General features: G+C 39.6%; 1 protein-coding gene across 1 annotated transcript in view; it reads left to right on the plus strand.

Moving 5' to 3' along the window:
- The window catches only part of PCDH15 (protocadherin related 15), a 474,186-nt gene that overhangs the window by 437,599 nt on the left and 19,504 nt on the right, over positions 1-17,083 (plus strand). Inside the window, exons 30-32 of the mRNA XM_058188831.1 lie at positions 1,261-1,479; positions 5,085-5,093; positions 6,002-6,112. Of these exons, the coding sequence (XP_058044814.1) occupies positions 1,261-1,479; positions 5,085-5,093; positions 6,002-6,112 (339 nt within the window). The remainder of the gene's footprint in view (positions 1-1,260; positions 1,480-5,084; positions 5,094-6,001; positions 6,113-17,083) is intronic.

The raw sequence follows: 17,083 nt of genomic DNA on the forward strand, positions 1-17,083 counted from the left end.
TATTTGGTGATGGTTGCTTAACCCACTAATAAAAAAAGTTTCATCCAGGATGAAACCTTCATTACTTTGTCTAATGTTTTTGGCCAGGTGTTCAGGTATCCTTCCTGAAGAAGGGATTCCACTGATTTGTGTGTGTGTGTGTGTGTGTGTGTGTGTGTACATATACATTGTGTGTATGTGTGCATGTGTGTGTAGTGTATATAGTGTATATATCTACATACATAGTATACACATACATATGTACATATACATATACATATACATGCAGATTTTCAGAATATCTGTGTGTTGAGTGAAATTTATTTGCCAATGGATTGGTATGTGGTTTTTTTTTTTCATTCTCGGTACTAGGACAAAGGTACTATCAGAATTTTTTTTAAAAAATACTTACATTATCCATTATCCTTCATGAGTACAAAAAAGAGGGATAGCTTCTGAGACATTCTGTCTTCCTAAAATAAATTTAAAAGACACTCATCTCATTTTGTACTTTATGTCATGTTTCATCTGAATTACAATAAGCACAGATAAGCTATAAAAACTGTGAAAACAGAGATTTGTAGATAAATTGCTTATAAAATTTTAAAGAGAAGTGTATTACAACTCCCTGAAGGACATTTCACTTTCTTAATTAGTATAAATGGCATTCAGTATATGCAAGCATTATGTAAGAGAAGGTTTTCCACTTTTCATTACACCTGAATTGTTCAGTTTAATCGACATTACTTACTTTGACTCATGTACCACAGAGCCTAATTGCAGCGGTACACCAGTTTAGCTCTTTTTATTGTATTCGTGGTTGGTAACCTTGTCTTTGAACAGTTGGAGCAATTTTGCTCTAAAGCCATATAATCGCTTTTCACATTTTCAGCATCATGATTCCAATAGATCTGTTCCAGAACTATTTTATACTCTTTTGTTCTACTGCGCCTGGTTTTTAAAAATTACCCATCGTCTCCACTGCTGTTTGAGATGATCAGTGTGCTTTTTGTTATGAAGCTGTGTCTATCATCACAGACGGCACACTGTAAACAACTCTACTGCCGTCGGTCAATTAGAATGAAAATCAGATCAAAGAAACCACAGAGAGAGCAGGTAGGGGATGAAATGTTCAAAAGGAACCATGGTGGGGAAATAAAAAGCTGGAAGGAAGGGGAAAAGACTATTAATACCTTTTAATATTGATTCCACCTGTAAAAAAAGATTAGAGATTAGCTTGATCTTGCTTTCTTCTCTTGCTTTCTTCTCTTGACACTGAAGATTTCTGGATGGCAAGCTTCTGGATATCAATAAAGAATTTCAACCATACCTTGGACAAGGAGGACGTATTTTGGAAATAAGGACACCAGATGTGGTGGCCAATGTCAAAAAGCAGGCACAAGCTGTGGGCTACACCGAAGGAGCTTTGTTGGCCCTGGCTGTCATCATTATCCTTTGCTGCATGCCTGCTATTTTAATAGTTATGGTCAGCTACAGACAGTAAGTATACAAGAGCCCTTTACTCTGGTTTGCTTAGCGCTTGTTATGTAGCAAAGATGGAATTAGAAGGATTCAACAGAAGGTACTCATTGCTGAAACCCACAAACCTTATAGAGTTGTTTTAAAAGAATGACAGACTTTCCTCAGATGTTGGTTATCCTTGCACAGAATCACTTATGACGTGTCTAAAGCACCCCCAACTCTCTCACAGCTTGCGCTGATTCTCCCAGGGCCTCCTCCATTCTAATGAGGTGCCCCTATGAAGCACCTAACACCCTTAACGTTTCTCCGCTCTGATGGGATTTCAGCAGGAAGGATTTCAGCTCCAGAGTTCTCCACAGCACCCAACCCCAAGTCATGTTACCCTTCCAGAGCCTCCCACGTTCCCTGAGACACACTGCACTTTTACCATTACTGCATCTCTGCTCTGCTTGGATTTTGGCAGGGAAGATTTTCAGGCCCTCTTTGCTCCAGAGCTGAAAATTCTCTCTGCTGAAATCCAATCAGGAGGGTGAGGCAGCCCTATAAGTTAAGGAGTTCAGGGTGCCTCAGCAGGATGGGAGAGGTCCTGGGAGGCCTGGTGCATGAGTTTATTTGTTAATTACACATGATTTGCGGGGTGGTTCTGTGGAAAAGCCTCTCCACTCCATGATGGACAATCCTGATTGGTTTTCATCAGGGACCTTTTTCAGCCAGCCCCCAGAAACTAAAGAGCATCCTTTTGGCAGGTGGCAATAGTTTGTGGTTTTTCCTGGTTTCCCGATTGACTTTCTGGTGAAGCCAGCAGGGAAGTTTGCAAATGCCAATCACATGATTGCAGGGCAATTGGCAATCAGTCATAAGTGCAAATGGATTGCCAAGTACTCAGATTGCTATCATACTGCGAAGATGCTGCAAGGGCTGTGACTACAGGCACAAGTTCTAAGTTCCTTTGTTCAATACCATTGTAATTTTCAGTAGTCATTGAATTAATGTTCATAAGTCAAGGACTAAGTAGAGCAAGGTGTCAAACTGGCGGCCTGTGGACCAAATGCACCATGTGTAGGCCATGCTCCCCCCAGCTCTGCAAAGGGAAAAAACATTGCAATATACATTACATGACAACAACGTGACCCCGCAAGTTTGAAACCCATGATGTACAGACTGTTGTTTGTCTCTTATGACTGATGTTCTGATGAAAGAGTAAATATTCAGTTCCTAGCCAAGTTCATCTATGTGTCTATGGAACTGTTGCTTAGGAGATATCTGTATTAGAAAGCCTAAAATAAAGAGGCATAAAGCTAGAACATAAAGCTAGTTTTGACTACACATAGCTTAGTTGCAAACCAGCAGGGGTGGGATTCTACCGGTTCGGACCGGTTGAGGTGAACTGGTAGCTCTGACGATCAGCTGGGAGCGAACTGGTTCGCTCCGACGATCAAGTCGGCCCACCCACCCTACCCCCGCCCCTTCGCTTTACTTACCTTTATCTTCTCAGCTGTTTGGTGCAGCAGAGTGGATGGGCACACCTCAGCTGTGTTACTCCCAAGTACTAACACAGAAGGTTAGTATTTGTAAAACTGTGCACACACATGCAAAGCGCCCGATCACCAAACTGGTTGTTAAACCGACAGCATCCCACCACTGCAAACCAGCGTGTAATCAGTTGAGCTACAGAGAACTGTTTTCATTCCATGCTGACTTTCTTATATGGGACAAAGGTTTTGATAAGCCCTGTTCTGACTCAACTCATTATATGTTATTTTTGAAGCATTGCCATTATAACTAGTAATATTTCTGCAAGATTTTTTTAAATTCAAATATCTAAAGTAATTCATAATGACCACCTGAAGGGGGAAAAAAACACAGTGAAGAAAGATTTTTTTCCAAAGGAATGTCAAAATCCTGAAAATACTACTATTCTTCTACGCCTGACTTAAATAATTTAGAAAATATGTTTATTTTAATTTTTCTATAGCTTTTCTTATGCCTTAATTGGCAGCTATAAATGCTAGCAAAATAACAGATGAAGTATGTTACATAATGGAAAAATTATACTTGAATGAACATAACCATCATTACTGGTGCCCATAAAATGGAAGCATTCAGTTTATAATAAAACATTTTTCAATACAATTTGTTTAACACTCAATGAATTTTTCCAGATTATTAAAAAAAAGCTTTAAAGTTAAATGAATTTTCAATTGATTATTTGCTCATGGGAATTAGTATTGTTGTAGTATTGTAGGAAAATAATAAAAAGAAAACATAATGTTATTTCCTATGTACCAGTACCTTTGAAGTTTCAAGTCTACACACAAAGAAAATAATAATTATGAGCCAAAGATAAATGAATTAATAATGGGCAAGCGATATATTTACTACTTAATGTTTTTCAATATTTTATTTGTCCACTGCCCAAAATTCCTCTAGGAGGGAAATGGATGGTTTTAAAATGTAATAAATGAATATTCATAATAGACCTATAGAAACAAAACTCAGAGATATCCCATTATTTTAAAATTGTCTAAAATTGTCTGATTTAAAAATCTGGAAGAAAAATGCAAGTACAGATTTGAGTACAGTTTGTATGAGCTAAAATTTGTGTACATGGATATGTAAATGTGAATGAATGAATGAATGAATGAATGAATGAATGAATGAATGAATGAATGACTATAATGGTCAGAAACACAAAGTATAACTGAAAAGAATTTAAAAATTAAAATTAATTATATAAGAAATACAAGTAATTATAATAATTGATATATGAAGTATGTTGTAACTGTGGGAGTCTTTCCATTATTCAATGTTCAATTTTTCACTCCTGCTGCATAATATTACAATTTGGAAAAAAAAAACCTAAATATATATGTAGGTGGGAACATTTTAATAAAACTAGATTACTACCAGTAATCAGTAGATTACTGCCAAGAATATATGTTCAGATAGATTCTGCTCACTCTGAAATTGATGGGCAACCTCCAGGCCTTGTACACAGAAAATAACTTCCAATGCAGGATTGAAGTGACTAGCTACAGTATTATCAAGCAGGATAAAATACAACACTGGCAGACAGACCTATAGAAAGAGCCATATGCCTATTCTATTTGGTCCCTGAGGAAAGACTATTTGGTTTGTTTATTTATTAAAATTATTAAATTTTTATTAAAATTTCACAAAAAAATTATCCAGGCTGGCCCATAAGTCTTTTTTACTCCTATATTAAGAGTTAGTTGGTGTTAGTTTTAATCTACTAAACCTGCATAAATCCATATTTTAGCAAAAATCTCTGCATTGTTTTTAACTTGCCCATAGAAGAGATATTATTCTATGGTTCTTTCAAAGGAAGGGGACTTTTTGTAAAATGGTGGTTGGATAGCAGTAATCACAAACTTAATTGCAACTAAATAGCTATTTTTTTTATTAAAGGTCACCTAATTAAAGATATCCCATTAATTTATTAGGATATCTCTAATGGGTAAGTCAAAACAATTAAAGATTGAGGAGGCAGCCCTAAAAATATGTAGCCTATAAATTTATAAGCATTTTCTGAATTATTTTTCTATGTCAATCTCACTGTTTATTCTCTTATTTCTGTTTTACCATTCTGCATTACAAAACAGATTTAAAGAGTAAGTATTTTATCTTTAAACTTTATTTGCCTTGTGTATGAATATGCAGAAGTTTAGCTTTTGTTTGGGTACAATTATTTCAAAAAGAAGAATATATGTGTATCAGTAGGACACTACATAATGATTGAACACTGTCAAGCTTTCCCCAAATAAGATTATAAGATCAGAAGTATACTAAACGTCTTAGATTATTTCGCCACCTCACCGAGGTGATGTGTCCGCTTACAGGTTTTAATATCTAATGTGATTTAATTCGACAGAAAAAAAGCTACTTAAATTATAATATTGATCAGATTATATTCACACTATAAAATGAGTAGGTAAATTTCGTTTAGATAAACACTTCATTGAAAAAGCGCTTGAAACAAAAGTGTTTGTGCTAATAAAAAAAAAGTCATTTTATGTGAAAAGTAGAATCATAAACCTAACTGGGGAGACGTGGAAAATACGGTCTAATTGTATATTGATTTAAAATTCCAGAATACAGGTAAATTTGTTAATTCAGTAGTAATTCTTGAGATATTTATTTTCTATAATCCCAGCCCTTTTTCTTTCTTTGGCATAGTTATTACGAAAATGCGAGGTAAATTCGTAGTTTTAAATATTCCAGTTACTAATTTTAGAGAACTGGAATTCATTATTCAGCTTTTCCAGAACTTTCTAGCCAATCATGAACAAAACCACCGCTACAATATTCCATTGTAAGAGAAACCGAGTATATCTGCATCAAGAAGTCAGATTTTATTCTGTTTGCAGTATTTTCAAATGCTTAGCATTAGCATCAATTACCAGGTGAAAAGCTCTAATGAATTCTCTGCATGACTATTTCTACCAATGTGGGCTTGTTAGAAACATTCTTTGATTTCCTTTAAATCTCTTCACTTCTTCCCCATATGATTTCACCAAAGGAGACAAGCTGAATGTGCAAAGACAGCGCGCATCCAGATGGCCTTACCAGCTGGCAAATCAGCCAGCATCCCTGCCAATAATCTCTACGAAGAACTGGGTGACAGCACCATGTAAGTTTTCAGTGAAATTTAAAATGCTAATAACGCAGGGTATAATTTTGAGACTTTAGAAATTACACTCATCATGGCTAAGCAAATTAATATGTAATCTTCTCAATATCAACCACATGTTGGTGAACATCACGGGGTGGGGGGAATAGCGCATTTATCGAAGAAGGATAAAGAAATTGTAATTGTGTAAGCAGACGCATGTAGGTAAATTTTGGAACACATAAGAGAATTGCGACAAGCATTACTGTCAATTTGGTATACCAAATGGGAGATCATCTATCTCCATACTAAGTATATTTCAGAAACTTTTTATAGATTTTTTAAACATATTTTAAAGTATGCAAATTTATTTTTGATATCACAGAATTAGGTCATTTGCCAGGTCCAGCATGTACCTTCCTGTACAAGTGAATTCTGTTTAGAGTATTGGGAAGATCTGATGAAAGAAAGCACATGTTCCTCTGTGTGCAAAATGTCAAAAGGCTAACAGAATCAATGTATTTCTACCAATTTCTCCCAAAATTGAAACAGGGGTAGGAGAGAAAAGTGCATAGATTATACTGGTCTTAACCTGTCTTTCTAGGCACTCTAGAGAAGACCAGATTTCATCTATTTATGAAAATAGCATACAGTAGGTCTTATTAAGATTGGGCTTTGAATGATGGATATCTAGACCATGGGTGTCAAACTCACGGCATCACGTTGCCATCACGTGATGTTTCACGACATTTTTTTCCCTTCCTGGAGCTGGGTTGGGTGTGGCCGGTGCATGACACATCCGGCCTGTGGGCCATGAGTTTGACAGCCCTTATGTAGATGATTAAGATAATTAGACATTTGTTTGGTTAATCATTACCGTAGCCATTTGAGACTTTGCCGAAAGCTAGTGTTATTCAAATTCTGATGAAATGTCTTGAATGCAAGGTTTTTTCTGGTAGTTGGAAAATTATGTCAAGATGTTCAAATACCACATATAAATAGGAAGGAGTACATAAAGCAAAATTCAAACTTTTGCATGCATTCAAACATGAGCCAAAAAAGCCAAATATTCCATGGGTGGGAACTTGAATAATATTTTCAACATCTACAAAACTTTATACTCAAAGCATAGATTCCAGCTGAGCATTAATCAAGCTCTATTGGGTCAGGCTGCCTCAGGAAATGGATAGAACTGCCTTTAGTAACTGGACTTTTTAAAAAATCCATTGAAGGGATGGATACAGAAGATATACAGAAACTCTTTTGATTAAAACATGTTTGCTTAAATGCACCATAGCAAAACAATCTTTAATAATCCTTTTGCAAAATTGCATATCATTTTAGTATGTATTTCACCATGCATTTGAACTGTTTAATGCCAACACTTAATAATTCCTGAAAATTTAAGCAATAAGTACTCTGAAGACAATATCTCTTTTCTTTTACTTTTCTAATTTCTTTGGGGATCTCATTCTGTTTTCAGTTGAAATCTGTGTTGTGAATTACACAAAGCTTCTACAGATAGCATTTTGAAATTAAATTTATTTTTCATTTTCTTTTCTTATTTGTCTTTGGACATGTAGGCATCAGTAAGTAAACTCTCATAGTAGTGGCAAATATAGTAGCAAATTGAAACAGTTGTGTGTGTTTTTTTTAAAAAAATACAATTATTTTATTTTTCCAGTATGCAGTACCTAGATTTTATGCACTACTCCCCAAAGGAAACTAGATATAAAAGATTGAAAGCAGTGTCACCAATAACTTCAGCAAATAGATTCAAGGCCCTTCAGATTATTGGTGTTAATGACATTTCTCCACAGTCAAAAACAAGTCACAATCCTAACTCCTTTCATTTATCAGAGGTCTCATTAACATCTGTAAGAATAATCTCAGTTAAACAAGTTTTGCAATTTTAGCTTGAATTTGTTCCTCATACCTGCAATTAAGCTATGCTAAATTGAGAATGACCAGAACAAGTAGAGCAGACGGAGAAAAAAAAGAGAGACATAGTGGACTAACCACTGTTCCTAAAAGTATTTTCTTGGAAAACTGCTTAACGGACTAACTATGGTTTCCATTTTAAAATGCTCTATGTCAGTGGCGGAATGCAATTGTTTTTACTACTGGTTCTGTGGGTGTGGCTTGGTGAGCATGGCTTGGTGGGCATGGCAGGGGAAGGATACTGCAAAATCTCCATTCCCACCCCACTCCAGGGGAAGGATACTGCAAATCTCTATTCCCACCCCACTCTGGGGCCAGCCAGAGGTGGTATTTGCCGGTTCTCTGAGCTACTCAAAATTTTTACTACCGGTTCTCCAGAATCTGTCAGAACCTGGTGAATAGCAGCCCTGCTTTATGTCCTCACAGGTGATCCAAAACTAGAAAGAACAATTAGAAAATAAGAACAAGACATTTTTTGAAAAGGCTTAGACAGGTTTGAAGAATGGAATTAAACAAACAGAATAAAATTTATAGAGTTACAACTGATGATAAAAAAATGAAAAGCACGTGTATAGGACTGGGGACAACTAACCTGGCAGGCAATAGTAGATTAGAAAAGGATTGGAGTATTCTAATGGATCACAAGTTGAAAACATGAGTTGACAGGATGATGCAATTAATTAAAACGGCAAATGTCAGATAGTCCTTGAATTACAAAAAATCATTTAGTAACCATTCAAAGTTACAGTGGCACTGAAAAAAGTGACTTATGAACATTTTTCACACTTATGACCATTTCAGCATCCCCCATGGTCACATGATTAAATATTTGGATGCTTGGCAACTGACTCACACTTATGACGGTTGCAGTGTCCCGGAGTCATGTGTCCCTTTTATGACCTTCTGATAAGCAAAGTCAATGGGGAAACAAGATTCACTTAACAACCGTGTTACTAATTTAAGAACTACAGTGATTCACTTAACAGACGTGGCAAGAAAAGTCAGAAAACAGAGCAAACTCATTTAACAAACTTCTCACTTAGCAAAATAAAATTTGGGCTCAATTGTGATGGTACGTTGAGGCCTACCTGAATTAACAAGAATAAGGGATCCATATCATTAGAAGTCTCAGTCTTGATTGGGCCTCGTTTGGAATACTGATTGTAGTTTGGGGGGACACAGTGGTGGGATTCAGCTGGTTCAGGCCAGCAGTGAAATCCCCCCCGGTTCTATCTGGCTCGCCGAACCGGTAGCGCCGGCTGCAGGAGGCTCCGCCCACTCACTGGGACCTCATTATGTCCCATTTTTTAACTATCTGCGCATGCGCAGAAGGTTCTGTGCATGCGCAGAAGAAGCGCTCCCACACAGGAGCACACCCAAACTGATAGTGAAGGTTCAGGCGAACCAGTTTTACCGCTGGTTCAAGAGAACGGGTTGTTGAATTACCCACCTCCCACTATCAAAGTGGATCCTGGGCACTTTGCTGCGCTGCAATGGAGAAACAAGCAACAGAGCAGCCAATGCAAGGGAAGGAGAAGGATGCTTTCCCTCTTCTCCCTGCTCCTCCTCCTTCCCTCATGCCGGCCACTCCAGCACGAGGGAAGATGAGGGGACTAGAAATGAAATCGTATAAGGAACAGTTAAAATGATTATATATATTTAAACACCAGAACAGAAGCTTGAGGGGAGGTATTTTTTCCCTCAGTCTTCACATGTCTAATAGTTGTCATATTTCCTTCACGGAAGGTCATCAAAGAGATGGTTAGCCATCTGTCTGAAATGCTTTAGCATATCTTGGCACTTACCATGGGGATGGATCAGGTGACCGGAGGTCTCTTCCATTTCTATAATTCTATGAAAAACACAAGTGCGATTGGGTTATAACCAAAAATATAATCATCTTTTTCTGTAACCTGGAGTGCTTTGTGCCATGGCAACAGGTTTGTAGTTTTGATGATTTTTCTATTTATAATTCTCCCTGTTCTCTCTCCTGTTATCCCAGCATGCCTTTTATTACTTCTTTATATACTGACACTGCATATTCTAAGTCTTAACTTTTGTAATATATTTTCTGTAAAAATCCTTTTTTTAAAAAAAAAAAATGCTATTAAAAATACTTTTCTCTCTACTGCATGCTACCTGGCTAAGCATATTTCTTTTATCATTTTTTTTTCAGCTTGTCAAAACTAATAAACGATCTGAATAATTACTTACAAAAAAGAGGAAATTATAAGCGCATGAATTTTCCAAAAGCCCACACTTAGCAAGATTGTGGCTTTTAAGCCCTCTAAACAAAAACTACTTGCAGGATTAACGTTCTATTTTTATTAAATTAACTGCTGGGTCTAGTGTGAGTGGGCTTGTTCACAGTGGAAGTGGGTTAAAGAGAGTGGGGGGGGAGTATTTGAAGCCAAGGGCCAAGCAAAAGTAATATACAGGTAATCCTAAACTTACAATCACAATTGAGTCCAAAATTTCTGTTACTAAGAGAAACAGTTGTTAACTGAGTTTTGCCCCATTTTATCACCTTCCTTGTCACAATTGTTAAGTGAATCGCTGCAGTTGTTAAGTTAGTAACACAATTGCTAAGTGAATTTGGATTCCCCATTGAATTTGCTTGTCAGAAGGTTGCAAAAGTTGATCACATGACTCTGAGACATAGCAATGGTCATAAATATGAACCAGTTGCCAAGTGTCTGAATTTTGAACATGTGACCATGGGGATGCTGCAACGGTTGTAAGCGTGAAAAATTGTGATAAGTCACTTTTTTCAGTGCCGTTGTAACTTTGAACAGTTACTACACAAATTGTTGTAAATTGAGGGCTACCTGTACTGTAGAAGATCCAACTTAAAATCTTTTGCCATTTTGTTAGGTTCAAAACAAGCATGAAGGGAAGGTGCTATAATTATTTTTGAGAAGTAGATTGGTGGAAAAAAGAGATAAATAATTGTGTGTGTGTGTGTGTGTGTGTGTGTGTGTGTGTGTGTGTGTGTGTGTCTTGGCATTTTCGTGTCTTTTCCCGTGTAAGGTTGAGAGTATCTTGGCGACGTTTCGATGAGGTCTCACTCATCATCTTCAGGCTGGTATCTTCGGCTTCATGCTTCTTGAGCAAAGAGTGGTCGGAGCTGCCGTCTCTCTATAAATACTGGTGGGGAGGTGGGGAGTGTTGCTGTGAATGGGTTGGTTGGCTGTGTGGTTGCATCTTGATTGGTTGATGGAGTGGATGTTTGCAGATTGGTCGAGATGGGGAATGTTGCTGTGAGCGGGTTTGTTCGCTCTGTGGTTGCATCCTGATTGGCAGATGGAATGGGTGTTTGTAGACTGATCAGCTGTGTCGTGTCCCACTCCTCCTCTGACGGCCGGGTCGGGGAAGTCTGTATCAAGCGTGCCTCTGCAGCTCTGCCAAAGTCCTATCAGAGTCCTCAGGGCAGGCAGGAATCCAAGGTATGACTTCAGCAATCCAGATTAGACTTTGCCTGACTCAGAGAATGCCAGAAAGCAGATCCTTTATATAGGCCATGGAGTGTGGCTCCATGACTCAGCACTTATCCAGGCCTGCCCCTCCCTTCCTTTTGCTGATGTCGCCTCTCCATTCTCCGGAAGCGAGGATCTGTCCACTGCATCATTTCGTCCCCAGCTGCCGGTAATCCCAGCTCGTGGCTGGCTTCAGGCGCACATGCTATCGGAGGGAGGTTTGTTTGCTCAGTTTCTCCGGGCATGGTGCCAGGACTGGGGCTGGAGGCATGCCAGGACATTCTCCTGTACTATCAGTGTCTGGCAGGAGATGAGAAGGGCCCGGCTGCGGTGAGGGGGGGCGAGCGAGGCACAACAAGCTGAGCTGGGAAGTGGCTCACCAGGCTAATGCAGCCTGTTATTAACACACAGCTGCCTGCAATTACAATTACTGCAGGCTCGAGTCCCACCAGGCCCAAGGTTGACTCAGCCTTCCATCCTTTATAAGGTAGGTAAAATGAGGACCCAGATTGTTGGGGGGGCAATAAGTTGACTTTGTATATAAATATACAAATAGGATGAGACTATTGCCTTACACAATGTAAGCCGCCCTGAGTCTTCGAAGAAGGACGGGATATAAATTCAAAAAAAAAACCAAAAAAAAACACAAGCTGTTTTGTAGCAGAAGAAAACTGATGTACAAAAAAGGTTAAGCATTTTTCCTAGTTCTCCAATAAAACCCTTTGAGACAGGTAGGGGTGGAATCTACTTACCTTCCATACCGGTTCGGAAGTGCACGCACTGCCTGTTACATGTTAAAACCAGGAAGTAACAACACCTGGGCGGGTGGGTGGAGCTTTGCTCCGCCATCACTACCGGATCGCCAAACCACCGACCAGGGGTGCTAATGGATCGCCAGATCTGGTCAAAACCGGGAGCATTTCACCCTTGCTTTGAGAGCACCATGGTCCCAATATAATAAAAAAAAATTATTTTGTGACATCAACTTTTTGTCGTTAGCTCACTATTTTTCTTCCCCATCCCCTCCGATTTTTAATTTAGAAACATCCTAGGCCTATTTCATAAATACTAATAATTAATGTTTGCAAAGCCAGGCATTTGAGGTTGACATTAAAAGCTTAAAATCCGTTTTCTCGGCTAACATTATCCATCACCAACAGGTAAGAAATCATAAGCATCCTGTCTCAAAATAGCTTGTTTCTCTTTGCGATTGACTTTTTCTTTAGTGACGTAAGAATGGATAACTTGCTCAAAAGTTAGCTCTCCAAAAGCCATGTTCTATGAACTTCATCACCTGAGTTCTACTGTTACACTAGAAATCATCTGTGCCTAAAAGAAATTCACCTTCATTCCTGTATAGGTTTTCCTGTTCCTGATCTCTGGAGGGCCAGGGATAGGGGTTATTCCTCTGCCCTGGTCCTATTAGACCTCTCAGCGGCTTTTGATACCATCGACCATGGTATCCTGCTGCGCCGGTTGGGGGGGTTGGGAGTGGGAGGCACCGTTTATCGGTGGTTCTCCTCCTATCTCTCCGACCGGTCGCAGACGGTGTTGACGGGCAGAGGTCACCGCGGCGCCTCACTTGTGGGTGCCGCAGGGTCGATTCTCTCGCCTTCTGTTCAACATCTATATGAAGCCGCTGGGTGAGATCATCAGTGGCTTTGGTGTGAGGTACCAGCTGTACGCTGATGACACCCAGCTGTATTTTCCACACCGGCCACCCCAATGAAGCTATCAAGTGCTGTCCCGGTGTTTGGAAGCCGACGGGTCTGGATGGGGAGAAACAGGCTCAAGCTCAATCCCTCCAAGACGGAGTGGCTGTGGATGCCGGCATCCCGGTACAGTCAGCTGAGTCCGCGGCTGACTGTCGGGAGCGAGTCATTGGCCCCGATGGAGGGGGTGCGTAATTTGGGCGTTCTCCTGGGTGCACGGCTGTCTTTTGAAGATCATTTGGCGGCCGGCTCCAGGAGAGCTTTCCACCAGGTTCGCCTGGTGCGCCAGTTGCGCCTTTCTAGACCGGGATGCCTTGTGCACAGTCACTCACGCCTTGTGACGCCTCGCCTGACTACTGCAATGCTCTCTACATGGGGCTCCCCCTGAAGGGCATCCGGAGGCTGCAGTTGGTCCAGAATGCAGCTGCGCGGGTGATAGAGGGAGCCCCTCGTGGCTCCCGAGTGACACCTATCCTGCGCAGGCTGCACTGGCTACCTGTGGCCTTCCGGGTGCGCTTCAAGGTGTTGGTGGACGTCTTTAAAGCGCTCCATGGCATAGGGCCGGGTTACTTACGGGACCGCCTGCTGCTACCCAATACCTCTCACCGACCCGTGCGCTCTCACAGAGAGGGACTCTCAGGGTGCCGCCGGCGCGACAATGTCGCCTGGCGACACCCAGGGACGGGCCTTCTCTGTGGGGGCCCCGCCTCTGGAACGAGCTCCCCCCAGGACTTCGTCAACTTCCGGACCTCCGAACCTTTCGCCGCGAGCTCAAAACTTACTTATTTATCTGCGCTGGACTGGGTTAGTTTTTTAAGTTATGGGTTTTTAAATGGGTTTTACTTCCAAATTTTAATTATGGCCAATTTAAATAAGTTTTTTATTAGTATTTTAATTGTATGTATTGTGCATTTTACTTGGCTGTGAACCGCCCTGAGTCCTTCGGGAGAAGGGCGGTATACAAATTTAAATAATAAATAAATAAAAAATAAATATAACCACTGATCGTTGTTTGGCTTTCTTCTGTATAGTTATATATGCAGATATTCATTCATTCATTCATTCACTCATTCACTCATCCATTCATTCAACATACCAATGTATATCGCTGCTATCATAAGTAACTCTGGGGGAGGAGGGGGCTAATGAGTATAAAAACAGAAATCTTTCAAAAATATTTTTTAAAACCAGTAAGGTAAAGATAAAGGTTCCCCTGGCACATATGTGCTAGTCGTTCCAGACTCTAGGGGCCGGTGCTCATCTCCGTTTCAAAGCCGAAGAGCCAGCGCTCTCCGAAGACATCTCCGTGGTCATGTGGCCAGCATGACTAAATGCCAAAGGCACACGGAACGCTGTTACCTTCCCACCAAAGGTGGTCCCTATTTTTCCAGTTGCATTTTTTATGTGCTTTTGAACTGCTAGGTTAGCAGAAGCTGGAACAAGTAACGGGAGCTCATCCCGTTATGCAGCACAAGGGATTCAAACCGCTGAACTGCCGACCTTTCAATCAACAAGCTCCCTAGAATTGGGAACGACTAGCACATATGTGCGAGGGGAACCTTTACTTTTACCTTTGCCTGTTTGCTGCATATCTCGCTGTAGCACTACACAAGGGGGCTTCCAATAATAAAAAGAAAGAAAATGAGTGTAAACAGAACAGGAGTAAAATAATAGAACAACAAAATAAACAATGAAAAAGAACACAATGAGAATACAACAATAGAATGTTGAGATGGATGGGTGAAGAGCAGAGAGCAAGCAAGGGAGGTGGAGTCCGCCATCAACCCAGCAATGTGGAATTCACCCATTCGTTTCCCAGGCCAACCAGCAGAGCCCTATCTTCAGGCTCCTACAGAAAGATAGGAGAATAGGAGCGGATCTTACCTCACAGGGTAACATGTTCCAAAGAGCAGGGGCTGCAGCAGAGAAGGCTCTTCTAGATCCTGATAGTCAGAGTTCTTTGATCAACAGGATCCAAAGTAGGTATTCTCTGCTGGCATGAGTAGGATAGGTTCATCAAATCTTTAAGGTCTTTAAAAGTCATAAACTTTAAACTGTACTACAAAAGGTTGGTTGTTGTTTTTTAGTTCCATTCAGAATTAGGTAATTCAGATAGATAGATAGATAGATAGATAGATAGATAGATAGATAGATAGATAGATAGATAGATAGATAGATAGATAGATAGATAGATAGATAGATAAGAAAGAGAGAGAGAAAGAAAGAAAGAAAGAGAAAAAAAGAAAGAAAGCATTCTTTATTGGCCAAGTGTGATTGGACACACAAGGAATTTGTCTTGGTGGATATGCTTTCAGTATACATAAAAGAAAAGATACATTCATCAAGAATCATAGGGTACAACACTTAATGATAGTCATAGGGTACAAATAAGCAATCAAATCATACTAGGAAACAATAAATATAAATCGTAAGGATACATTGATTACTCTGAAAAATGATAATTTATTATTAAACTTGTATGCCACTCAACTCTCAATGATTCCAGGCAGCTCACAACAAACAAAGAAGTTACAATCAAATCAATAAAACATTAGAAATAAAGATAAAAGATGGCAACCACGACGAAGCAAAGGAGCCTTCTTCTTCCTCTCGAACAGCTTTCTGGATTTTCTAAACAACAGCAGAACAAGAGACATAAAAATACAGCTTTAACTTCCTGTATTATTTAGTTTATCATTTGACTTTCTACGTTTGTAAATATTGAGGGCAGCTTATTATAACAATATCTGGCCTAAGCGAGCCATTCTCCTTTTTCCTCTTTCAACATAAGACATTTCCCCAAGAGAGGGTTTTTAAAAAATGTGTATAATTTAATTTCAGCATTAAATACAAAATCATTTTTCACGTACCAGTACACCCTAATCACACTTTCCGTTGCTTTTGGTTTTGCATTTTTATAATATTTTAAATTACTGGGTTTGGATACATACATGCACACTGCTTTTTGTTTAGTCAAAGATGCTTTCCCTATCTTACATGGAGAGATTTCTATCTAAATATTGAATCTTATAAAATGAAAATGTAACATTTGAATGTCACTTCCTGTGTTATATATCTAAAGGAGAAAAATACACTATGCAAAGGGGAAAAGTATTAGTATTGCGTTATAAAACCCTAGTAAGATCATATTTGGAATATTGCAACCAATTTTGGTCACCATACTACAAAAATATATATATAGAGAGAGAGAGACTTTGGAAAACGTTCAGAGAAGAGCAACTAAGACTGTCAAAGGCCTGGAGATTAAAACATATGAAGAACAGCTGCAGGATTTGGGTTTGGCTAGTCTAAAGAAAAAAAGAATTAGGGGTGACATCAGAGGTAGGTTTCAGAAGGTTCTGACCAGTTCTGGAGAACCAGTAGTAAAAATTCTGACTGGCCCCACCCCCATCTATTCTCTGTCTCCCAAGTCCCAGCTGATTGGGAGGAAATGGGGATTTTGCAGTATCCTCCTGGAGTAGGGTGGGAATGGAGATTTTACAGTATCCTTCCCATGCCATGCCCACCAAGCCACGCCCACCAAGCCACGCCACACCCACAGAACCGGTAATAAAAAAAAATTGAAACCCACCACTGAGTGACATGATCACAGTATTCCAATACTTGAGGGGCTGTCACAAAGAAGAGGGGGTCAGATTATTCTCCAAAGCACCAGAGGGCAGGACAGGAAACAATGGTTGGAAACTAATCAAAGAGAGAAGCAACCTGGAATTAAGAAGAAACTTCCTAACAGTGAGGACAATTCACCAATGGAACAGCTTGACTCCAGAAATTGTGGGTGCTCCATAACTGAATATTTTTAAGAAGATTCTAGACCAGTGATGGTTAACCTTTTTGGCACC

The sequence above is a fragment of the Ahaetulla prasina genome, chromosome 6 (genome assembly GCF_028640845.1).
Source record: "Ahaetulla prasina isolate Xishuangbanna chromosome 6, ASM2864084v1, whole genome shotgun sequence".
NCBI lineage: Eukaryota > Metazoa > Chordata > Lepidosauria > Squamata > Colubridae > Ahaetulla > Ahaetulla prasina.